Source organism: Alligator sinensis, unplaced genomic scaffold (genome assembly GCF_000455745.1).
Source record: "Alligator sinensis unplaced genomic scaffold, ASM45574v1 scaffold746_1, whole genome shotgun sequence".
Classification (NCBI taxonomy): domain Eukaryota; kingdom Metazoa; phylum Chordata; order Crocodylia; family Alligatoridae; genus Alligator; species Alligator sinensis.
The window spans coordinates 408,387-434,966 of NW_005841959.1; the positions used below are offsets into that span (position 1 = coordinate 408,387).

The 26,580-nt window shown below is 44.0% G+C and overlaps 1 protein-coding gene across 1 annotated transcript in view; it reads left to right on the plus strand.

Moving 5' to 3' along the window:
• Positions 1-26,580, plus strand: part of IL1RAPL1 (interleukin 1 receptor accessory protein like 1) — a 376,606-nt gene that overhangs the window by 299,284 nt on the left and 50,742 nt on the right. The window contains exons 4-5 of the mRNA XM_014518489.2: positions 23,691-23,823; positions 25,826-25,971. Coding sequence (XP_014373975.1) covers positions 23,691-23,823; positions 25,826-25,971 — 279 coding nt within the window. The remainder of the gene's footprint in view (positions 1-23,690; positions 23,824-25,825; positions 25,972-26,580) is intronic.

Sequence of the window (26,580 nt, forward strand, 5' to 3'; positions counted from 1 at the left end):
AATCCCAAATTTGACCTCCCTCCATCCTTAAAAGTGACCATTTAACCCTACCTTTTGCTTCCTATCTTTTCACCAGCTCTGTCCATGAAAAAACCCTTCTCCAATTCTATGGCAATGCATTTTTTTAAGCTTTTGGTGAGGACCTTGTCAAAAGCTTTTTGAAAGTCCAAATATATTATGTCAACTGGATGCCACTTGTCCACATACTTGTTGATACCCTCAAAGAACTCCAGCAGCTTGGTGAGTTAACATTTTTCTTTACAAAAACCATGCTGAGTCTTCCCCAGTAGATATTTGTCCATGTGACTGCTGATTTTATTCTGTATTATAGATACTTTTTATTATAGTTTCAAGTGAGACTCATGAGTCTGTAGTTCCCAGAATTACCTCTGGAGTACTTTTTGAAGATGGGTGTTATGTTGGCACCCTGCCAGTCCTCTGGCACAGATGCCATTAATGATAGGTTACATAGTATCATTCCCAACAGTTCTGCAGTTTCACCTTTGATTTCCTTCAGATCTCTCAAGTGAATGCCATCCAGTCATGGTTAAATTAAATATTAGTATTTAATTTACCAGTCTGTTCTAAAATTTCTTCTATTGTCACTTCAATATGATCCAACTCATCAGACCTATCTACAAGGAAGGATTGAACTGGCACAGGAATATCCCCAGTATTTTCTGTGGTTAACATCAATGCAAATAATTCATTTAGCTTCTCTGCTCTGGTCTTATCCCCAAGGGCACTTTCTACATCCTGGTTATCTAATGGTGCCACCAGTTCTTTAGCTAGCTTCCTGCTTGTGATGTATTTTTAAAAGCTTTTATTATTAACTTCAGCATCTTTTGCTAGAAGTTCCTCGAATTCTTTTTTTGCCTGCCTTATTTATACTTGATGTGTCAGAGTTTGAGCTTTCCAGTCTTCCTCATTTAGGCATGCCTTCCATTTTTTGATGGATGCCTTTTCATCCTGAATGGTTTCTTAACTCTTCTATTTAGCCATGCAGGGGTTTTATTGACCCTTTTTGATTTACAATATACACTTTTTCTGTGCCTCTTGTGGGGTTTTTAAACAGCTGCCAAGCTGCCTGCAGGCCTTTTTAAGTTTTGAGTGCTCTGTTTAACTTCCTAATTTCCTCATTTCTGTGTAATTTCCTTTGCTAAAGATGTATAGGAATTGGCACAGTAGACTTTTTTGGCTTATTCCCTCCCTCTATAATCTTAAATGTGATTGTTATGGTCACTATTACAGAGTGTCTCACCAACAGATATCTCTTGAACTAGATTCTATGTGTTACTCAACATTAGGTCTAGAATTGCTTCTTGTCTTGTGGCTTCCAAGATGATTTTTTTCTAGAAAGCAGTCATTTATCACAGCCAGAAATTTTATCTCCACATCTTGCCCTGATGAGTTATTTACCCAGTATAGGAATTAATTCTGTCAATCACACACCTACTATAAAATTCTGTGTCATGTTGTATGAAAATATTTTGGAGTTTTAGCGCACCCAGGTAGATGCAGGCTAACTTATCTTCTCCCCTAATAACATATAAATGTAACAAAGCAGATAACATAAATAGCATATCCAAATTCAGTATCGGTTTAAAGTTTCATTATAAATAAATAAAACTCCTTCTTGTCCCTCATGACTAGGAGCAAGAAAACTTCTAAATATGAGCTATGTATATGCCAATTAGCTTTTGGGTTCTTGCATCCACAGACAGTTAAAACATCTCCTGTTCTCTTCATAATTCTCAACACTCTGTTAAGTAATAATAATGATTGAAATTCTAGTATTAATTTCTTGATGATTATATTAGCCGATGAAATGAGGGAGAGGATAGAATTGAAATTCACAAAATGAATTATCCATGTACCCTCTACGCAGATAGTGGATAGACATCTATCCTTGACCTCCTAGATTTCACTGCAACATGCAACACTGTTTAGCAAGATGTCACACCTCAGAGTGGGAAGTACCCAGGTTGTGATACTAAAATACTTGGGTCCTACCTAAAGAAACTCTCAAGAAGTAAGAATAAGCAACTGCATCTCCACTGACACTAGAGACCCTTCATCCATGGAATCCCATAAAAAAAACATTCTAATCAACATTTGCATGCAACTACCTCGTGAATTGATCAGGCAATATGATGACCCAGTGCTTGGATGAGATCATGCCATATTCACACAACTGGACAAAGCTGAACTTGAGCTAGACAGAGAAGCTGCTTCAGTATAGAGAAAAGCATTTTGAAGAGTGCACGATCATCATTAAGTCTCCTTTGGTTGAAGGTCTGCATCCAATTAGTTGATTCATCTTACAATTTTGAATTGTTCTTGTATTCTTTGCAGAAGCCAAGTTATTTTATAGTACTATAACAAACTGTTTCTATCATATCTAGTCAGGTAGACTATTTCTCCCTGTCTGGTCTCAGTGATTTATGTCTTAATCTTTTCTTGGTTGGACTACAATGTATCTGGTATGCAACCTGCAGACTGCCACACAAAGGAAACTTAGTGAGTACAGAATACTGAAGCATATGACCTCAGCAACACAGGCTATTGTGAGAACATCAGACCAGACCCCCACTATCTATATGGGCTTTCTATAGAATTCTGAATCAAGAACAAGGCTTTGGTCTTTATTCTTCAGATTAAGGAACCATAGCTGGGTCTGGATTAAGGAACCATAGCCTTGTTCCAAGAGACTGCCTAAAGTTTGAGGATAAGGTTTTGAAGTTTAAAAAACAAAACAAAAAGCCTTTGCCTCATCTTTCCAGGAACTCTCTACCATAAGAGTAAAATGTATCTGTGAAAAAGGAATTTCTCAGGTTTAAGAGAAGCAAAGAATAGAGAAAGAACAGTGAGTAAATACGGATGTCACACCTGGGCTAGGGACAGAGGTTCCACATAAACTGATTTAAGTGATTGGAAGCTGGTTTAAACCTGTAACAGAACAGAAGTCAGTGCACATAAACCGGTTTCAAAATGACCAAAACTGGTTGAAGATAAACCTGGTTGAATGTAGTATCAGACTTAACTGATTTAGGTCAAACTGGTTTATGGAACTTCTGTCCCAGATCCCTTCCTGGTTCAAGTTAACTCGCAGTCCCCCAGTACTCCAGGATGCTGCTGCAATGGAACAGGGACTGCCTTGCCCTCTGCTCTTTAGCCCACTTCTTGCCTGTGTCTGTCAGCCCATAGGGATCGGGGCGGGCAGGGGAACAGACCCCCAGCTTCCCTAGCCAGGGTCTAACCCAGCATGTGGGGGGATGGAAAGCCCCTGTGGTCAGGGCTTTTCAGACACTGGCAACCCTCTCCTCTCCATCCTCCCCCTTTCCAGCTTTTGATTGCTTCAGCAGATGCCACAGAAGGGAGGGAGAAGTCCCCTGGGCCAGATGCCTGCCCATGCAGCCCAGGAGCTGCCCTGGGCTGGGGGATCCTAGGCTGGGTGGGGGCTCCCCAGTGCCCCCCATGCAGGGGCAGGCACCCAGCTCAAAGGGCTCCTTCTCCCTCCCTCCTGTGCAGGCCTCCTGCCTCCCTCCCTCAGAAGCAATCAGCAGCTGAGAAGGGGAAGAATCCCCCTCATCTCTCCAGGGCTGCCTGGGCTGGGGAACCCAGGCTGGGGGAAACCTCCTAAGGAGGCAGCTTCCCCAAGGTGGGCCAGCACCTGAACAGGGGTCTCCTTAACCCCTTGTTGGGGGACGGCTGGGGACACTTGACTGGGCTGGCAATGGCCAGCAGGCTTGAAGATGTGCTCCAGCACCCCCTCCCTACTGGCCTGCATCAGTGCAAGCCTGCCCCTGCCTTTCCCAATTAAAAATTGAATGTCAATTCAGCTGCTTATCAATTCAACCTACACAGCTTAGAGGAGCTGCCTAGATTGAACTGATTCAGCCTCAGGCTTTTTAACTGTCTGTATTTAGCCTTAGAAGTTTGGGAGGTTAGATTGGGTAAAAAATGGTCGCCCCCTAACACTATGATTCCTCTTTTGAACAGTCCAGTCATTTCCAAGATCAGATATACAATCTTGCAATTTGCTTTAAACTGTATCATTGTAGATTACAGACCTTCTACAGTGCAGGAAGCCTACTCTAAAGGCCTGGTTATATATTCTTTTTTGGTGACTTCTGGTGGCTCCTCCTCTGTAGTGTCTGCATGTTAACATCTTTAAGTGGCTTAAAGCAGTGGTTCTCAAACTTTTCTGTGCCAGGACCCATTTGCAAACATTGATGATCAGTCCCAACCCAGAGCCCTATATTCATAACCCCCTGGCCCCCACCTCCAGCCCCCAGCCCCTCAGTGTGTGGGATGGGGGAAGAGAGATATGAAGGGCCCCAAGCAGCCCTTGCAGGCTGGAACTCTGACAGCCTACAAGTGAAAAGTCATGGGTTTTTTTCTCCTTTAAAGGAGAATCCATTTTTAAAGTTTGTTCATGACCCTTTCATATATTCTTGCTTTTGGGTCTTAACCCACAGGTTGAGAAACACTGTCTTGAAGAACTCATTATGTAGCTCAAATTTATGCCACTCCAGGGCAGGGTTATCTTTTGATTCACATAACCTAGCTCCTGTTCCATTAAAGCGTAGGCATTCTTCATAGATGTGCTGCTCAAGTTGAAGGTGTAACTTCAAGCTAGCACTAAGCCACTCAACATTTGTGAAGCTCACAGTGGAAAATGTAACAAGGCCCTATGTACGTCTGGAAGGGGGGAGGCACAGGCAGGATTAGGGGGTCTTTCAGGGTCCATGGTGGGGCTGGTGGGACCTGAGTGGGGGGGAGGGTTGGAGAGATCTGGGGGACTGGTGGGCACCATGAGGATATTGGTGGGATCAAGGGAGGCCTTCTCTAATCCTGCAGGATTGGGAAAGGGGTTGATGAACTTGGGAAAGCTAGCTGGTCTGTGGAGAGGGAGAGTTGTCCATCTGGGGTGGGAGTCAGGGTTGGGGAGAGGGCTATAAATAACCCAGTGGCAGCGGGGTATAGGAAACGCACAGCCCCAGGGCTGGGGAATGGCTGGGTTTCCCTAGTCCCAGGGCTGCTCTCCAAACTTGTACAGACATTCAATTTGATCGGTCTAACCCATGCCTGATCTAATTTAGTGCTCCTCTCAAGGGAATTAAGTTAGATTGGGCTGGCCATTTTTGCCTAATCTAACCTTCATGGAATGTCTATACATTTTGGCACTTAGATGGACCTAACTAGGGATCTAGGTGTAAGGTCCACACGTGAGCAAACTAAATTAGATTGGGTGACCATTTTTTATCCAATCTAACCTCCCAAATGTATGTACGCACCCAGTAGTTCTTACATTTTCTCACTGAGTAAGACAATGAAAAAAACAGATAATAAAACTGACCTTTTTTTTTTTTAGTAGGATTGTCTTGTAGGACTTTCTGAACTTTAACTGATTTTTTTTCCTGGAAAATATTACTTCCCAGAGAAGTTTTGATGTTTTTGTCAAAAAAAAGAAAGAAAATGAAGAAGTCCTTTCAGATCTTTCAGTTGTTTGTTTTCAATTTAAAAAAAAAATTCATGAGCAAAAATATGAATTTCTGAGCAGCTCTAATAAACACTGGGAACTAAAATCTCAGTTAGCACTTAAAAAACATATTCTATGCTTGTTCTTTGAGGAAACTGCTAACAAATGTCTGTGAGAAATCTGCTGTAGACTGTGATGGGTATATGATTCTAAATTTAAACCCCAGCTCAGGGAATTGAATTAGGAATGGATCCAGGCCTCACCACAGATAAAAGTCAATGTCCTAGCATAAGTACTCTACCAAAATTGGGGAAAGGCTGTTAAATACGCTACGTAAATATGTAATTGCATCCAGGTGATATATTTTATTGGGTATGCAATTAGGAGGGACATAAACTAGCTTTCAGGTACCACTGTACCCTTGCTGGTGCCTCAAGGATGTGACATAACCCCAACACTAACTGCACCTAGCTATTTTATACCAGGTTTGCATCACATTATATAGTGTAATCATAATACTTAGCACTTGATATATCATTTTAAAATTTCAATGTACAGAAATCTAAATGCAAGAAAGGTCATATATGTATGTGTGTGTGTGTGTGTGTGTGTGTGTGTGTGTGTGTGTATCTCCATACCATAATGGATATGGAAAACTCAGACATAGTGATTGAATAACTTGCCAAAGATCTCAAAAAAGTCACTTTTAGTCCTGGGATTGCAATTTAGGTGTTTCTAGGCCCCTTAATATTATGCTTAGTGCATTAGAAAATAATGCCAATATTTAGCAAGTGTACTGTAGTTTGACCTAACATGATATCTATAGAGTATGTTAAAGTATTTAGTGATCTCTAATGCCCCTCTACATGTTACATTTATGCCACAATTAATGTGTTATGGGGGCATAAATAGCAAGATTGCTACAAACACATTCAAATAATGGCACCATAAAATGGCAAACCAGCCATAAAAATGTTCTGTATATAATGTACACTATCCACTATCTTTATGGCTGATTTATATGGCAGCTTAAATTGAACACATGGCAGGGCCAGGTTCAGGGCTGACAATTGTAATAAAGAAAAGAAAGAAAAATGACCAAATGCCAAACATAGGAGCAAGTCGTGCTCATGGCATGGGGGGGGCGATGGGCGCGGCCTGATAGTGGCGGTCCCAGGCCCACGCTGATTGGCAGGGGGCATGCAGATGCAGCCTGTTTAAAAAGGCGAGCGCGCCAAAAGGAAGGGGGACCCGCGCAATATCGGAGAGGCCTGATCACCCTCACCGGAGGTCCTGCGTCCACGAAATCCCTTCCCCCCGGACGCCCCCATCATGACTGGGTATACCATCCGAACGTGTTTAAGAGCTCTTGAGTTATCAACGATTTAATCTTGAAATAGCTGTTAAGAAGTTTTTCCTGCCTAAACTGTGAGTAAAGCATTTACTTATCTCACCGCCTCCTTGGTGTTTTTCTGTCAACGGAAGGAGAGACAGAAGAAGGAGGAATAAGGCCCTGAAACCCTTTTGTCCCCGGCCTGCTCGCGTAATCTGGGTCCTACCACCCATTGTCAGGTTGAACATGGCGTCACGAACAGGATCCCCAGGGCAAAGGGGGAACGAAGGAGATGTTGACGAGTTAGTCAGGCATTGCCCATGGGGCAACCATCACCAGCCCCCGACCACAAACGCCGATGATTTATGGGCCCATGTGGCGTATCATCAAGCTGGGCAGGACGGAAAAATGGGAGGCTATGTTTCCATCCGCCCGACCGAGGGCAGCGAGGAGCCGCTTAAAGAATGGGTCGTGTCTGGCCTCAGCCCCACAGCCCTAGGATGCCTCCTTTCCAGTCCCGCAGTTCTTTACCACCCGCCCGACAAAAAACCAGAGGCGTTACTTAGCCGTGTCAAGCCCACAGGCACGGATGACCGTACTCCCGCAAAAGAGTACGCTAGGTGCATCCAGTACCTAAAAGAGGGGAGCGGCTGTGAAATCCCTCCCGATAAATTCAATCAGTACTTAAGGAGGGGAGCGGCTGCGAAACCCCTCCCAATAAATTCAAATACCCCCATTTCAATCCCGGGGGCGCCAAAGATGAAATTCTAACGGCACTCCGTGAGAGTCTTGAGACGGATGTACGGGATGCCACAGGGTGGACAGGACAAAAGTGGAATAAGGGAAAAATGATTAATATCCTGTTTCGCTCGGTGACCACCTTGCTACAACACACGGCGAACCAAGCCAGCATAATAGATACGCTGACTAGAACGGCCGCACAGCAGAGTGCCGCACAGCCCGAGCCACCGCTTAAAGATGGCGCCGTGGGTAAAGAAGAGGCCAAAGAGTCCCAGGCGGGAAACCCTGATGTTAGAAAAACCCCGTCGGCCCCGCCCAAGGAACCGCCTCCATACAACATCCCGCCGGAGCTAGGTTCCGCCTTCCCTGCCGACGCAGGCACACCCGTTCTGCATGCAAACCCTGTAGCCTTAGTGAAAACTGTTATCGATGGCGCGGGAACCCGCACCCTCACTACCTTCTGCACCCGCACCAGAGGGAAACTCCATGAGCTGACAAGAGATACCCAACTAAATCCGGGTGAAACACTGGCAATATGGCTAGGACGACTGATATTAGAGCACGGGTCAGATTTAGTAGACCCGGAGGAGCGTGCTATCCTAATGCGCCAACCCGCATGGAGTGGAGGAGCGTGTAGCGACACGACTCAAGTACTGCGCAACCAGGTTTGACCAATCCCTCTTTGTGCTGCCGCGGTCCCAGCGCTGTTGAACCAAGCTCACGCTTGGCATGCGGATCCGCCCGATGATCCATCGCCCGCACAGCTCCTGTATGCAATAGCGGGAGCCAGTTACTTAACCTGGGATGCCGGACAGTATCCACTAACCCTGACTCCATGCCAGGCAAACAGTGTTTGGCTGCATTGCTGGTGTAACAATCCTGGCAAGGTCCCTGTATCTGCGTCAGCAGTGGAGGCCTGCGTTGAGGTTTATGGAGGTATGAATACACCCATGTTCCGCTTGTTATTACACCCACTGGTAGGGGGGCTGATAGGGAACGTTCTAAGTAGTCTGGGAAAGCTCACCACAGCGCGCAAAGTAGAATACAAGCCCACACCGCCAGCGGCAGTACAGGCAGTAGGAGTGTGGAAAGCAACGCCTAGAAAACCCCGAACTGATCACTCACCGCGTGGACGACCGCCGGACCGCACACTTAGGGAGCGTGCTATGTTTGGCTTTCTGCTAAGCAAAAGCAGTCTGACAAAGAATCAGCTTCGTGGGTTAGGGGATGAGGGACAAAAAACACTGGCACTGAACCTAGACTTTAAGCTAAAAGAGCAGGAGCCAGACAGAGAAAAAAACGAGTAGCGGCCGTCGATACGGGCGACGACAGCCGACCCACTAATGACGAACACCCGTACGCAACTTTCGCGACTGCAGGTTCTACCCCTATCCCTATACGCTTTTTGTTAGACACGGGAGCCCAAGTAAATGTGTTGAGATCTGAAACGCCCCATGTTAAGACATCCAAAGTCATCTTTGTACAAGGGCTAAACGCCATGACATCTGCGCCCGGGGTCAAGTTTTGGATCAACAAAAGGGTGCTGCATGGAGTCTTAGGGGACATAAACATCTTGGGCATCCCCGCAATAAAGGCGTTGGCTTTAAAGAACGCCATATATCTAGCACTCCCATTGACTGTGACATCAGGCGAAAATCACCAGCCAGTGCTAGCAAACCCTACACCCTGGCGGTACCAGCCAATCCCGATGAGCACTGGTCTACCAAATCTGAAACCTCTTGGCTGACTTGTGCAAGCGAGAGTGCATTCAGCCCATAAAATCCTCCACCTACCTTTCAGCCGGATGGGGAATCCCTAAACCAAGAAAGCCGACGGAAGCTCGTCTAGTGCTGGACTACCGACAAGCGAATCGTCACTGTAAACCACTCCAAATGCCCACCGCACAAACCGTCTCAGACATCCTCGATGGCATGACCGAAATACAGAGGGGCGGAGAATGGTTTGCCACCACATTAGACTTAAAGGACATGTTTTATTCGATCCCTATACATGACCTGTATGGGATCCTTAATATGTGTGTAGGCGGACAAATGTTTTCCTGGAAGGTTTGTCCACAAGGTTATCACAACGCACCAGCCCTAGCAGTCACAGCGATGAATGGGATGATCGACAGCTTTGTTCGTCCCTGCCCAAAAACCGCAGACGTTCGCATCTGGACCTATGTCGACGACATTGTCATCATGGGGCACGACCATGCTGCGGTCCGCGTCACTACTGCGGACCTAAAGGACCACTTGAGCAATCAAGGATGGACAGTAAACCCGGCCAAGTCCATGAGCGAGCCATCCTCAGACATGAAGTTTTTGGGGACACGATTCACAGGACAATGGCGATCGGGGACAGCACACAATGCTACCCCTGAGCTGTCCTCACCTTGGCCGACCACGCAGGCAGACTTTCAAGGCCTACTAGACCAGCTAAATAGGTTCCGCAATTTTATGACGCCATCACATTTAAAATTTATCCAGCGTCTGCAACACCAAATTCACAAGAAAACATGACGCAGAGTCCCAAGGAGTGAGCATGACCAAGCCGCATTGGAAAAGGTTATGACAGAGGTTAAAAAGATGCGTCTGATCGCAGCCCCTGCCGGCAGTCTCCTGACAATTCATGTAGGCTACACCACGGAGCATATCTGGTTTACAGCCAATGACACCGAAACAGGGGAACTCGCGTACACTGGTCACCGCACACTCAAAAGCCACCAACATCGGTATGGTTGTTTAGGGAAGGTTATGCTCGCGGCTCAACTAGGGGAACACCTCGCGGCGAGCCCAGGTGTACTTGTTGCACCCGGCGGCACCACACTAGGATTGCTTAATCCTAGCAGAATCTACCCGGAGTATCAGGGCACGGAGAAAACTTGGAGCACCCTGGTCCTTCGTTACCAGTATCACTGGTCGGCGTGGCAAGTCGCTGACAGAGAACTGATTCCGGCCGCTGAAGAGGATGATCCCATTGTACTGCAATTGTATGGGACCACATCCCCGGCATGGATAGCTTCAGATGGTACATCCCGTGATGGCAGAGGGTATGGATATTACTGTGACCCTTGTCACGACTATGAGCTCAAAACGTCCCATCCAGGAGAGTCAGTTCAAGCATCTGAACTACGAGGTTTTCAACTAGCTCTTGAACACGCCTACCGTCACCATGACGGGATGCTTCCGGTACCTGTCATAGCCGTAGACTCAGAATATATATACAGGATTGTTACCGGAAAGGCACAAGTTACAGAACACACAACCCTCTGGGGCGATGTCAAGACCATTTTATCACATTTCTCTGTTCACCCCTTAATCAAGCAAATGCGCTCTCACCAACCTGATACGGACCCCATACATGCCATCATAGATCAACTACTGGAACATCGAGGATCCATAGATGAAAAGGACATACCCCAGTTACATGTCACTGACGTTATAAACACCGACCCCTTTCTCACTTGGGTCCACGAACATTGGGGACGCCTCGGAGCAAAAAGAGCGCAAGCTCGTTGGAGGGAACAAGGCAACAAAGGACCAAGCATAGAACAGTGAAAGAAAATAATCCAAGCCTGCTTTGCCTGTGCACGAGAAAAACCGGTGCACCACAAGCACCAAAAGGGCGTCTATGACCCAGCGCACTTTGCTCCAGGGAAGGTGTGGCAAGTGGACCTGCTCAGGCCACTCCCAGGAGCCAAGGCACTGAACAAGGGGCTAGTAATTGTAGACCTGGGAACCCATCAAATCCTCATTCTCCCCATGAGCAAGACCACTGCTCTCGTGATTCAAGGATGTCTACAGCTTGCTTTCGCCCATTGGCAAGTGCCCCACATCATACATTCCAATGGAGGACCACCTTTCAACTCCAAAGGCTTAGAACGGTTCGCGGTAGAGCATAACGTTCAGTGGCATCACCATCTACCCTATCACCCGCAGTCCAATGGCGTCGTGGAGCACCAGATAGGATTATACAAGGAACAGTTAAGGCTGAGGGAAAACGGATCTTTCAAGAACTGGACCAAGTACAACAATGATGTACTAATTACCATGAACACCACTAAAGCTTTATGGGATGAACGCACTCCGGTGCCACGTCCGCCTTGGAAGCCATGTTACTCATCCCAAGAAACAGTGTGGCTAACCATTCCCATAGCTACTAGTAAGCGCCCTACTCCAGCTCCCAGTGTTGTACTTAAACCCGGCGAGTACCCGAACACCTATTTTGTCTCCCTTGAAACAGTCTCACCCGTATGCACCGTCTTGGCCCATCATAATTGGCTAAGTCGACGCAGCACAGTTTAGCACATATTACAAATGAACCCCAAGTTTTGTTTTTCAGCCCAAAACGGCATGAAGTCCCCAATGCATGACGTGGTGTGAAACTCGTCGCCGCAAGTGAATCTATTGGCGACGGCCCCAGCAAAAACGTCGTGCTGCATCCGGACAGACACAGTTGGACTTACCCTTGATATCATTGTTTAATGTTTTATTATGTATTTGTATTAGGTGTTGTATTTTGTGTGTTTTAGCTTTATATATATATATATAGGAAAAAGGAAGTTTTCGAGCCTAAACATGTTCAAGATTGGCATTTGGTCAAGGGGGCATGTGATAAAGAAAAGAAAGAAAAATGACCAAACGCCAAACGTAGGAGCAAGTCGTGCTCATGGCATGGATCTGGGGGGGTGGTGATGGGCACGGCCTGATAGCGGCGGTCCTGGGCCCGCGCTGATTGGCAGGGGGCGTGCAGATGCAGCCCGTTTAAAAAGGCGAGCGTGCCAAAAGGAAGGGGGACCTGCGCAATATCGGAGAGGCCTGATCACCCTCACTGGAGTTCCCGTGTTCACGAGATCCCTTCCCCCCAGACGCCCCATCACGACTGGGTATACCATCCAAACGTTTTTAAGAGCTCTCGAGTTATCAGCGAGTTTAATCTTGAAACAGCTGTTAAGAAGTTTTTCCTGCCTAAACTGTGAGTAAAGCATTTACTTATCTCACCGCCTCCTTGGTGTTTTTCTGTCAACAGAAGGAGAGACAGAAGAAGGAGGAATAAGGCCCCGAAACCCTTTTGTCCCCAGCCTGCTCGCGTAGTCTGGGTCCAACCACCCATTGTCAGGTTGAACAACAATCAGCCAATTGTTGGCTCCCTTCCTTGAGCCAACAATTGACTGATTGTCAGCTCTGGCCCCGGGACCACTAAGATTTTGAACCAACTCCAGCTGATTGTCAGCCCTGGCCCTGGACCTGTGGGCACCCAGCTTTCAACTTGCCAGTGTGGAAGTAGCCTGGGAACACGTACCTGGGTTCCCCCTTCACTGGCAAGTTGAAAGGGTGTAATTGGGATCTGATCCTTGATCCCAAAATTGCACCTCCTGCCCTGTACGTGTGGTATGGCAAGAGAAGCAACAGTTGGAATTGTGGATCAGATCTTATGGTGTGTCTAAATGAACGTGTGTCAAGAGCCTAAGCAAAGAGAATGTACATGTGAACACTACAAGGCAGCATTGCAGTAAATTAAGTTTTACTGAGGCAAGGCAGGAAGTAGTATTTCTTCCGATAGAGCATTCTCAAGGGATGAAATTGTCTTAAACGGGGCTGACCAACAAGCAGCCAGGACTGTACAGCCTGAGGCAGGAGCCATACTAGTAGGGGACCATAAGTCCACAAGGCTATGTCCTATACGCAGGCTGGCTAGCACTTCTCACCCTTTTGCACCAAGCACACAGGTGGAAGCTTCCCCCAGGTATACTGGGGAGGCTCCTCCCATGCCCCCATGGCATCAGGTTGCAAAGCTGCTTCAGGTTTCTGAAGCATTGTGGGCTGTGCCATACTGGCTAGATCATGCAGTGGAAACCAGAGGAGGGTTTCCACCAGTGGGGAAGCCCTAACACTCTGGTCATTGCTGTAGCTGGAATGATAGGGCAGTGGCAGGTTTATAGGAGCTCAGAGCCTGCACATTAACCTCTTGCAAGCCACCAGTTGGACAGTCCTGGTTTAAAACACGATTAAACCTCACATTACTTTAATTTATTCTTGTTGGCATTTTTTTTACAATAGTTCTTGCTTTGAATGTGAGGCTTGTTGGGAAGCCTGTGTGGTTTGGCTTTGCCTCTTGTGCTTTTGAGAGGTGATGGCAAAGCAATCAGGTCCAAAACATCTGATTTTGGTTTGTTGCCAGCAGACACCTACATTAGCACTGGGGAATTTAACAGGCTTTATATTTAGCGCCCATTTTTAAAAATATTAGTGGGAAATTATAATAATAAACGCTACGGATATGGGTGTGTCTGTGGGAAGGAGGAGAGTGAGTGCTTTAAACAGCGCTATATAAAAAATAAACAGAACGTTTGCCTTTGTACTGTGGTATCTCTATCTGTTGTACTGGTCACATTGTGAAGTGACATTGTTTTCATGTTTAGCACCACTTAAAATGGCCCCAGTTGCTGGGTATAGCTACGTAACACAGCCATTATGCCAAACACATTTGAGGTACTTAATCAGTACTTCCTACACAAAAGGTTGTCCTTCAGTGAAGTCTTATGAAATCAAAATATAACATGGATGCCATCACAGTGTATTTTAACATGTATGACTAATGGTGCAAATATAATTTAAACTGCCCATACAAGATGACATTTTGCTCAAGCACAAAACAGTCAGTATTTACTAATTGCAACTAGCAGGTTCTGTGATGCTGATGTTTTTAATTAGAGCTTATACATGGGACAGTTTCTTTTGATTAAAGAAGGGTGAGTGTAGAAAAGACAAACAGTGTCCTCCAGTGGAGAAAAGCTACCATAACCTCAGAATGAAAAGAAAATGTCCAAAGCATCGCTAATTATGGAAAAACTACAGCGTTAAAGACAAATGCTGTGACTGCAGGGACAACTTACCAATTGGGAGTGAAGACTATTGGAAGGTCCTCCTTGTATTCCGGCCTGTTAGAAAGCATACAGTAGAAGGAGAATGGTTCCAATTTTAGATAGTAAAGAGTTTTTGATCAATTTCAAAGTGCATCAGTCGGAACCCAGTTGGCTAGAGCTGACAGTGCATCTTTGTCCTAGGAAACTACAGAAACGTTGAATGAAATTTATTTTAGCTTTTATAGAAATAAACTCAGGGCAGCATGAGCATATTAATCCTCAGCACTAAAGATAAAACAGACAAATATCCTTGATGTTGGCTGCTCTGTAGTTGCACTAAATGTATTTTTTTATTATTTTAAGGGGAAAAATAGAATATGCTAAAAGGCACAAAACCTTCTGTTTAATTATTTCTGTCTCTCTTTCTCCCTGTCCTCTCTGTAGTCATCTTTGCTACTGGGGGATTCTGCTCTTATATTGTGGACCTTTATAAGGAAGCCTCAAGCAGCCAGCATTTACTGGAAACCCAAATGGAGACAGAATTACCTTTTGACTGCATTGCACATTACCTCTGTCTAATTTGTTGCAGACAGATGCATGAATCTCCCACTGGTGACTTTAAATTATAAATTTAAAGTCCTTAAAAGGCTACACCATAAAACTGCAATAAGGCTGCATTTCCACTAAATTAAAATTTGGGGGCATTCATAGTAACCATACACACCCACTAATTGTCAAATCTGCATTATGTTAATGCAGTTTTCAGTTCTTCAATGTTTAATAAAAAAAAACGTACAAAATAATAACAATCAAGGCTAACAGTGAATGACCCATAATTAAAAAATGGTAGTTGAGTTGCATAGTGACCAAAAGTTTGTCTGTGTCCCTCCCAACTATGTAGTTGGTCCAATAAAAGGTGTATCGTCCACAAAAATTCTTGCCTCTATAATTACAAGCTCAGAAGTTCTTTTATAAAATTACGGCTAACACAGGAAGGAAAGCATCTCCTAGTTTTAATTGACTTATTAAAATTTGCTGAGGTGGTGCGTATTTAATAGGCTACATGCTCTAAAAACATTTTAAAACATTCCACTTTTCAGTCCCCAAAATTGGTAAGACCACCATATCCATCAAGTCAAATGGTCCGCCCACCCCCTCCTCAACTCCAAAATAATGCTTTTCCAGTAGCAGCAAATGCCAGGGGCTGTATAGCATGCTATGAAATTGATTCAGTACCACATGAATGCAACCATGAAAATAGACGTGACATTCCTCCACAATGTTTTTGTATCCTAATTTGCCTTTCTGAATGAGGCTTCAGAACCTTTATTCCCTTCTCCCTACATGCAGCCCCCCAGTGTTTGCCAATTATTTGAATGTCTGCTGCTATCAAATTCTGAGAGACCAAAGGGTCAAACACCCCTCAGTGATACTGACAGCAAGGTCACCAGTTTTAGTGGCTGGTCACAAGGATGCTTCATAGTGACCTGCTAATGACCCTCCCAGTGGTTAATTGTGAAGATTAGCCGTGTTAGAAAGCATAGATGAATTTACAGGTGAATACCTAGCATCTTGATAGCCCTTTCTCAGCAACAGTAATCTGCACAGTATTAGTAAGTGAAAGTACACCTTTCCTAATTTATTTCCTGTGTGTAAATATTTCGTGTTAGATAGAAACTTTGAATTCTGTTTTTAAAATATGCTTAAATATTTTATGTTCATAATATTTTGTGTGTGTAAAAATTAACAAGGAAAAATCTGCAATCTTTTTAACTTTATCTTTGTGACATTCCCCTCTTCCCCTAACAAAACACAGTGTTTACTTAAAGAAAAATCAACATATACACCTCAATATGCACCTGTAAATGGCTTAGGGGCTAACTACATACAAGTGTCAGCTCCATAGATACCTTATAGCTGCAGGAATATAGCAGGCTTTTATGGTTTAGTGACTGTGGACCCTAATTTGATGATTCAGGGATAATTTGGTCTACAACCAAGCTCCCTCTGGCTGTGATTTTATCAGCTCTCAAAAGCTAAAATGGGTTGGACTGAGTCTTCATATGGTGTGAGAGTTCCAAGAAAAGTCCAAAATTCTGCAGTGGCCATGGTTCAAAATGCTGCAGTGGCCATGGCACTTGTCCTTCTAAAATAGTATTGGATGATACCAAAGGGTGCCTATACACATAACAGAGATCTGCTCTGATGCATGCTAATTAGCATGTGTTGAAGTAGACTCAGTTAATTGAGTCTGCAGCAAGTCTCCTGGAGTAAGCTAATTAACATGCTCTGGCAGCCTCTCCAGCATGCATATTCAGTGTCCCCACATTTCAAAATGGTGGCGGGAATGCTTTAACTAAAGCTTGTCAAATGAACTTTAGTTAAAGCACTCCCACCACCATTTTGAAGTGCAGGACATCCATTAGTGTCATCCATTAAAGGAACCTTCTTTTAGATTGGGCATGCAACTGTGGTGCCTGTTGCTGAGTTGATAGCAATAAAAACCCAACTTCTACCTGGAAGTGAGTAGGAGGTACTCCCTGAACAAATGCAGTGTGGATGGCTGCCACAATCTGATCAGCATTCCAAAACAATATATTAGTTATGTTTGTGTAATGCAAAATTGCAATACAAAATGCACAATGTTTTTTATCATGACTATGTTGTCAAACTCTTTGTCTGTATTCTCTATTGCACAGATCCCCTGCCAAACTTGTGCCAGGACAGGTTCAGGGTAGCTGATCATTTCTGATCCTCTTTCTATGGAAATGATATTCCCTTTATTTCCTAGGAACTGAAATTATGTACTGAATGTATTCTTAAATGTAGTTATAAATGGTATTTGTTCCAGCATACCAGACCAATTCAATTTAGGGAACATAGAAAATGAGAACAAAAGGAATTGTGCGGGAAATAAAAGTTGGTTTGTATAAATTTGCTGTATAATTGCTGTGAGAAGCTTGATGTGCACTAGCTAAACTCTTCAAGAAACAGTGTTTAGAGTTATCATGTATATATGATCCTGCATTTGGCCCACGTTAGCTAACTGGCTAATGTTCAATTAGCCCCTGAAATGATTGCAAGTTTTTCAGAATCTATATTCCCTGCATGCTACACAGCTGTGTTGCATGGATTCCTGAATCTTAGTTTTCATTGGAGCTTAGGGACCAGTTAGGGTAAGGAAGTGTGACAGTTCCTGGGGCAGGACCACCGTTAACTAATGAGAGTCAGGGACTAAACTCTTGGGTTGTCTTCAGTGGGATTTGATGTACAGGGAGACCAGATAAAACCCAGAGTTCCTGAGCAAGCAGTCCCCTGGAAAGAATATAAAGGCTTTGTTACACCTTACACCATGAGCCACACAAATATTGCTGGGTGCTAGTACTTGCTTGAGTTTGAAGCAGTCACACTGCAGGTTAGCAGGGGCCTGGAAGTCTGAAAGGTAAGACTTCCTCCTATTCTGGGCTCTCCCCTACCCTCCCTGGGGCTCCTCTGGTCCTGTCCCCCTATCTCCAGGGCTCCCCCTTCCCTTGCCTTCCCCTGTTCCCAAGGGCACTGCTTGCTTGTGGATGCCTGCGTTGTCTGTCCCAGGGAAGCAGGTAGGGAAGAGTTAACCTGCCTGCCCAGCTGCCAGAGACTGCTGCTCTTCTGGCCTAGAAAGAAGCAGTAGTGGCAGCAGCTGGGCAGGCAGGTTAACTCTTCCTTGCCTGCTCCCAAGGACAGACAGCATGAGCTGCCACAAGTAAGCGGGGTGTGTAGGGTGGGCATTAAGCAGGGAGGGTAGGGGTAGCAGTGGGCCCAATCCAGGCCATTCAGGGAGGAGGAGCAGGTGAGCTGTTTACACTAAGATGTAGCCTAGCAGGGTACACCTTAGTATGAGATGAGCTGTGTAGCATGGATCAGAGAGAATCTTGCCCTGGAGTAGCATCACTTTGAGTCATATAACTAGTTCCTGGTGTTAATATGAGGATAATCCAGATGTTAAGAGCTCCAGAAAGCATCCAAAATTACCATGCAACAAAACCCTGAGACAAGCAGGGCGCTGATCATTCCTCTTCAGAGTGTGGAACACCTGTGATTGGCACAAGAAAATCATTCTTCCTCCTTTGTGGAATTCATCTTATGGCACACTTACTCCAAACATCTGATGGGATTAAGTACTTTGTGAATGGAAGAATATCAAAGTGTCAGGTTACTCAGGGTTTTATTTTCTTTACTTCTGGCTATTACATTAAACTTCCTTCTCTACTTTATGCCATTCGTTTGGAATGGTCTTGCCTTCAAGATAGATGTGTTTAGCTACCATATTCACTTGAACACAAGAGGTTTCTATGCCCTATCAGCATAGGGGGAAAAGGCCCTCATCTTATATCCACATAAAAGGAAACCTCATTAAATGCAGCCAACGCTGACAATGATTATAAAACATGGCCCGTGTTGGCAAACATACTGATGGGAACTTTTTTTTGTTTGGCCCTTAAAAAATGAGTGGGTGCTCCCTCCACAGGGAACTGGCACTGGGCCTGGCCCTTTCCCCTGCCCCCACTTGGTGCCAAAAATTTAATTTATTAGAAAATGTTAACTTTCAAATGAAAACTTCAAAGCACAAGGAAATACAAAAAGACCCAAGGGGGCAGAGGGGTACATTGTAGAGGGTGGGGGTAGGAGTGGGAATGTAACCAAGTTACATATAAAACATGCAACCAACTAAGCCCGGGAGTGGGAAGGGGGAAAGGGAGGGAAGGGGCATGATGCTCGTAAAGCAGAGACCCTTCATAACAATACCACATTGTAATAGGGAGGTGGTCTGGAAAACACATACTGTTACAAATAGCAACATGCAGGATACAATTGCAGGGGTGGGGAAAAGCCCAGGATTAAAAGTCCTTGGTGGTGATTCAGTGCAGCTGGGCGGGGGGAAGGAGGGAGGAGGGGCAGTCGGGTATTCCCTTCTTTGACACTTCCAGCTGTTGGTGTGGTGGGGTCCCTGTACTGCTGCTGTCCCATGATGTGTTCTGCATAGATATCCCTTAACCACTGGATGGTGTTGGATACCATGAAGCACCACATCAGCTTGTCATAGTGGCGGGATACATGGCAGGCATGCAGGACACTCTCATTGTTGGAGTCCTATGCTCCGAGTGCCCTGATGATCAGCACCTCAACCATTACATTGTATCGCCAGCTTCTCAAGGTGTCTGCCAGTGGCTGGTACTGCTCTGTTTTGTTTTCATACTTCAGTGAAAGCTTTTAACATGTTCTCTAACATCATGGTGACATCCACAATCACGATGCGCTTGCTGTCCTTGTCAGTCATACCAATGTCCAGGCACAGCTGGCTGTCACATTTTGGGATGGTGCAGTTGATAGACATGTTTCCCACTGAGGCTGGGATGGCCTTTGCCAGTCAGTCCTAGGCAGCATTGTGGCAGAGCTGCCACACTCTGATGTGGGGCTTGCAGGCATGCAGAACATGGGGGAAAGTTTCTGCCTCGTAACTGTAGTGTTGATACCTTCTGTTGGAGTTCCTGTATCAGATGGCACCATTGAATGGCAGGCAGGTGAAGATAACCGAAGGGTTTTTAGCCAAAAAGGCTGAGATGTTGATGGGAACCTACCACAAGGAGAGGTTACTGGAGCTCATTTGTGTGAGGTAAATGGTGGTGCCCATAGTGTGCAGTCCTCAGTGTTGGCTATTATTCAAGTCATGGTGAGCCACTACCTAGCATATATTTTTACTTCCTCTTCACTCCCACAGCTTAGCTGTACCTTTCTTTCCCATTCCCAATGATTCCTGTTTCTTTACCAGCCTTAAATGTCTGGCAAACATCACCAAACATCTCTGTAGATGAGAGGCACTCCCTTTCTCAGCCTGTCACATGTGGTTAGTGTGACCCCTCCTTCTATGAAGTGGATCTGGACTAGGTTGCCCTGTGCCTCCTCTACATATAAATTTTTGGAGCATCTCAGGATTCATGATAAACACCCAGTTCCATTTGGGGGACGGGGGCGGGGGGCAGTAATTAACACATCAATCCTTTGTGGGTGGGGGGGGTAGTTATCTGAACTACACATGCATGACAAGCAGTACTGAGCTATAGGATCACCATGGCTTGAAACACTGTTGATTCTGCTGGGGCCCAATCCTTTGTGGATGGGTGGGGTGTAGTTATCTGAACTACACATGAATACAAGCAGTACTGAGCTATAGGGTCACCATGGCTTGAAACACTGTTGATTCTGCTGGGGCCCAACCCAATTAACTATGTGGTAAATCACAAGCCCTTTGGCTTTGGACTATCATGCATAGTTTGTACTATATAAGTAGGTACAAAAGTGCTGGTGAAATGTATGTTTATGGAGTACTTGTGCTAAAGCTTGCAGAAGTTCCAAAAAGGTAAAATGTATTAATTATGGATGAACTAAGTTTATGGGCAACCATAATAATTTGTCTATATGCAAATTACTACAGGAAGCTTTTTTTCAAGACCAGTGTTTTCAAATTTGCCTCTTGTTTCCATGTGCTTAGGGAGAGTTGGGTCTGACAGTAAGGTTGGAGGGAGTGACTGCAGGGGAAAGAAGTTGAAAGGGATAAGGAGGCTACCTTACCTCCCCCGCCCCTTCGCCCTGATCTATCTTCCTAGCTGTAGCAGTGAGAGGGCAACAAAATCAAAGCAAACTTCCAATAATTAGATTCTATACCTGAAAACATTGTAGTAACTGTATACGTCTTCCACATATAGAATCTAATTATTGTGAGGTCATCTTATATTCAGGGTTATCTTAGATTCAAGTAAATGTGGTATACAGAAGTGGAAGCTAGCAATATCTTAATGACTCTTTTTGCCCTTGCTTAGGGACAAGGTGCTCTGTAGCATGTGATATTGAGTGAAGGTGAGCTTTCACATAATGGCCAACAGGAATGTAATTGTCAAATAGCTGAAAAATGTAATATATAATTCTTGTCTTAAAAATGTAAATTTAGACTGCAAGCATAGTGGTTGTTTGCGTGATAGGGATTGTTACTAGTTCAGCCAGGTGTGGAAGCCAGATGCTTTTTTCAGAAGACTGCAAATCATTTCTGATAATAGGACACTTAGTTAATCCATCTGTATTATACAGTAGTATGCATTTGTTTCCAAATTAAAATCTTAATAAGTTATGCAAATGTTTATTCATTTTATATATTCATTGATTACCTGATTGTCTCCCATCCTCCTGCCCTCTTACATGAGAGGTAGTGTCTCACTTTACAAGAGGTTCTTTTGATGTTTTGGAACCTCAACAGAGTTCAAGGTGACAGTATTTTAGCCAGTACTAATGCTACTGGTTTGTCTGCTTTTCATGTTCCTCCCTAGAGACCCAAGACCAAAAACAAAGTTTTTAATGTTAATGCAGGGTTGAATTGACTCAGTGAAAATACTCCTGTCATTGGAGAAGGAGCTACTCACTCTGCATATTTTGACATCAAGTCACAATGGAGAGGAAAACACACTGGTTTTGAAGAGCTGATATCTGTTAAGCCTTTGCAGAACTGTGCAGTAATATTGCATAATGTGTTTGTATAGTGGGTCTGACTTTAATTGGTGTTATCAGTTGGTCATTTTCAGACAGCCATACATGAAATATTTGAGGCAGGAGGTGACATTTTAAAAAAATAGTAGTAGTAGTAGTAGTAGTAGATTAATGAAATAGTAAGAGCACACAATAAAAATCAAGCAAATCAGGATTAAGTATTAAATTCCCTACATCAACATTAGCCTTATTTACCTAATAAAATGTACATATTTGTGTTTACATGTTAAAGTATATTTTCAAGGTAGGTAATAAGTGTATACATATTATTCTTTAGGGTTTATTGAATAAGAATTCTTTGTAAGGGTAACCAAAAAGGGAATGAGAACCTTAGCTTTTAATGGCAGTCTCTTAGAAACAGAACTTGTCAAAAATAAACCTTGACAGAAACTTTTCCATAGGCTTCTATTTGCATAGTACTCTTTGCAGTAAGTGCTATAACCTTAATACAGATTTGATTGAGAGTCTGCTTTACATTGCATTTACCTATTTTAATAGAAATACATGGAAAGGGTCCAGGTGTCTATTTAATTTTTAGGTTGGATAAACCAGCACAATATCATAAATGCACAGACTGGATCCTACATCCCTTGTAAACCCCAAACTCTCAGTAAGGCCAGGTACAGACATTACACACAGACCGGTATAAGTGATCGCAAACTGATTTAAACCTGCCATGGAACCGAAGTTCAACGTACATAGACTGGTTTAAAAATGGTGGAACCCAGTCTAAGAGACCTGGATCGATGTGGTATCATACTTAAGCAACTTAGGTTAAACCTGTCTGTCGATCCTCTGTAACAGATCCCCTCCTAACTTAAGTTAGGTTGATGTCCACTGGCATCCCTATTAACCTCCCCTTGCAGGGCAGTGTGCTGGAACTTGTCCTGTTCTGTCCCCATCCCCACCTCCTGCCTTTGGCCAGCTGTCAGCAACAGTGTGTGTGTGTGGGGAGGAATTTTGGTGTCTTTCCTTGCGTCTGTGTCCCTTTACAACAGAGCAGTGAGGGGAGGGACACAGCCACAGCCTCAGCCAGGCAAGGGGGTGAGGGGAATACTACCTTCTGTGTCTGCGGGGGCCAAGGCCAGGATCAGGTCCATGCAGTGGGGGCCTCCATTCCCCCTTCCCGACTCTGCTTCCCCCTTCACTGTCTACCTGCTGCATCTGACAGCCAACCACTGGCAAGCAGCAGGGCTGGGTGAGGGGCTGTGCTGGCCAGTCAGGGGTGGCCAGCTGCTGGCTGCACTCAGCATTCTCTGGCAGCCTGCCAGGAGACGTGCAGGATTGCCCCCAACCTACTCACCTCAGCCAGTGCAGGCAGCCTGCATGCCCCCTCCGCACCCCAAAGGGCACACTTGTGTTCTCTTCCCTCCCAGACTATCCCAGTTCACTTAGAGAACCCATATAAATTAGTCTGAATCTGCCTCAGGCTTTTTTAATGTCTGTACCCAGCCTGAAAGAACCCAGGATTGGACCCTATACCTATACAACACTGCTTCTTTTGTTTGTGTGTTTCCAGGAAACATGTTAAATAAGGGTTAGAAATCAGCAAGTCATAAACTGTATCTGCAAATCCATATGTTTCATAATCTGATATGAGCAAACAAAGCAGTTGCTAACAGCTTATCCAAAAATTAAATATTTTCATATATTTTGTAATAAAATTTCTCTTTAATTCTTTGTAACAGGCAGTTCTGCTAATCTAACCTGCCGAGCTTTCTTTGGATACAGTGGAGACGTCAGTCCTTTAATTTACTGGATGAAAGGAGAGAAATTTATTGAAGATTTAGATGAAAATCGTGTCTGGGAAAGTGATATCAGGTAAAAAGAAGAATGTGTCCTCTTACAGTATTTGTTTCTGATAGTGATTATAGCACTATTTAAAGAGAAGGAACAGATTTTTATTACTAACAAGAGTGTGGAAATATTATAGGCCTCATTGGCCTGTATGTGACACCAGTTTTATGTAACCATTACTCTTATGACTTCAGTGGAATACACATTATGAGACTGATGTAACAGGGTGGAGAAGATGGTCCTTTACTTGGTCATCAACCTTTCTGTTCCTTTACTAAAGCTGACTATTTAGGATGGAGGAATGGGGAAATGCTGTAATTGGTAAGATCTGATCCTAGTTATAACACTATAAATTACAACAACTTACACAAGAATTTGCTAATGTAATGTCTGAATTCACATAATAACTTTGTTGCGTAACAGTAATATTTACCCCTCAAAATGTTATTAAGAAGCAGTCAATAGAAATAAATCCAGAACAAGGCCCACAAATATTTTTTTTTTTTTTTATGAAGTCACAGAGCCTAAAATAATAGTGTTAATGTTTAAGTCAGGCCTTTGTTTCTAAATATTATTATACATATTATTTCAGAAAGGAATTGTATTCAAAGGATATTTTTGGCCTGCAATGTCTCTGGTTTTACAGTGGAGCTAGCAAGGGATTTGATAGTCTAAAAGTGCTGCTTTAGCCTGGGATTAAGAACAAGGTATGCCTCCACTGAGGATGCTCTGGTTCAAATATACTACAAAATCTCATACAATATTATTATAAAGTGCCTACTCATATCTGAAAGGAACCTTTTTAGTATATGAACCAATACGCTGTTTGCATATACTTAACATATCAGTATACCAGTATACATTACTTTAGGACCCCTTACTAAATTACTGTAGGCATGTTATCGACCTTAACTTTTCTGACCATGTAAGAAGTTAGCTGTTTTTAAATTCCATCTCTCTTCACTGAAGTGTGTGCTACTTTGTAGGAAGGGAACCAGCTTTGTTTATTCTGTCTAATTTTCCAGAATAAGCATAGGCAAACTAAAGTACGAGAGAAAATCTTACTGGCAAACCTAGAGCACCATGCAGACGTTAAAAGTTATTCCTGTCATATTCCACTCCATGCGCAAGGGCCACATGAAGTCAAGAATATTTCACCTCAGTGTACTCCACGATTATTCTACGGAGCTCAATCCCAATATGCCAAATTGCATAGAACTCTGCTGTACTATATTTCTTATTTAAAGCTTCCCCACAGCCTTTCACCTAGAGAGTTAGGATTTAAAATGTTTAAAAGAGGTGATAAACCTCTTTACAGCTTCTTTGTTTTATGTTGGTTCAGAGAGGACTTTTAACGGTGCTTTTCATTTATTTTGGCCAGGTTTGAGGTGGTAGTTATGAGAGTTTCAAGTAATTTCCTATTTGCTCTTCAGGACTATTAACACTATTGTTGGGAATGGTAAAGGGGAGTGTGAAATACAGGAAAGATGGTGACAAAATAGGCTTTTACCCAGGATGTGTTTGCCTCCATCATTCATTTGAAGCCTATGATAGCTATTTCAGCTCTTCCTGGTGGTTTTTAATTCTACACAATAACCATGATGATCATTAGCATCTCAGGAAATGATTTTTCTTGCCATGACATGAAATCATGAAGACTGCTGACAAGTGCTTTTGAACAAAACCAATGTTTCTTCCAGATTTTTAGTGCTACCATAGGCCTAAAAATAACCCTTGTAACCTTTTTAGATCAGTTTTTAGTTCTATTATTGTAAGAAAATTGTATCCCTCTAAACTTTAAATGTATTGTCAGAGCATCCAGTGTCCTGCTTAAAGAAGACAAATACTTGCAATATTTATTAGCATGACTAAAACCAAAACTCCTCATTAGGGGTAAGGGAGAAAATGGCATGATGTAATTTAATACTATAGCCAGATCTGAAGTAATAAATTTGTGAATTGTGAATAGAATTATTATATCACAGTTTTATCTAAACCGCTGACAGTATTTTTCTTTTCTTTGTAGAATTCTCAAGGAACATCTTGGGGAACAAGAAGTGTCCATCTCATTAATTCTTGATTCTGTGGAGGAAGGAGACCTAGGAAATTACTCATGTTATGTTGAAAATGGAAATGGACGCAGACATGCCAGTGTTCTCCTACATAAAAGGGGTAAATAGTTGGCTTTTGAACATAGCTACTGAGCACTGTAATGATCTTGCATTTGTACCTTCCTATAGACAGTAATCTATAGAAAGGCAGGGTTTCCTTTTGTTTCCCTTCATCTATGAAAGCCTACAAATGAACCAGAGAAGTCATTTTTAATTATTGTTATCACTGGAACATATACAGTAACATTATATTCTTATATAATAAAGGGCTTAGTCCGTCTGTCTGTCCATAACGCTCTTGGAACACTCTGGTTGGTTAGTGAAACAACCAATCAGAGTGCAGAGTGCTGCCATGACAGCAGGGATGGAGGGGCAATGCTTGCCTGGCCCTGGTCTTTGGAGGTGGCAGAGCACTGCCATGATGGCAGGGATAGAGTGGGGGGACGAGGCCAGCAGCACTGGCCTTGGCCCCCTGCTCCATCCCCTCTCTGCCCACCGCCATGGTGGTACCCCGCCACCTCTGAGGAGCAGGACCAGGGGCGGGGGGGGGGTGAAGATAATGGCACTGGAAGTGGTGGCAGCATGGGGTGCTAGTGGAGGAGAATGGAGGTGACAGCGGGGCAAGGGCCACCCCCCCCCCCCCCCCCGGGGGGGGGGGGGGGCAGCGGGC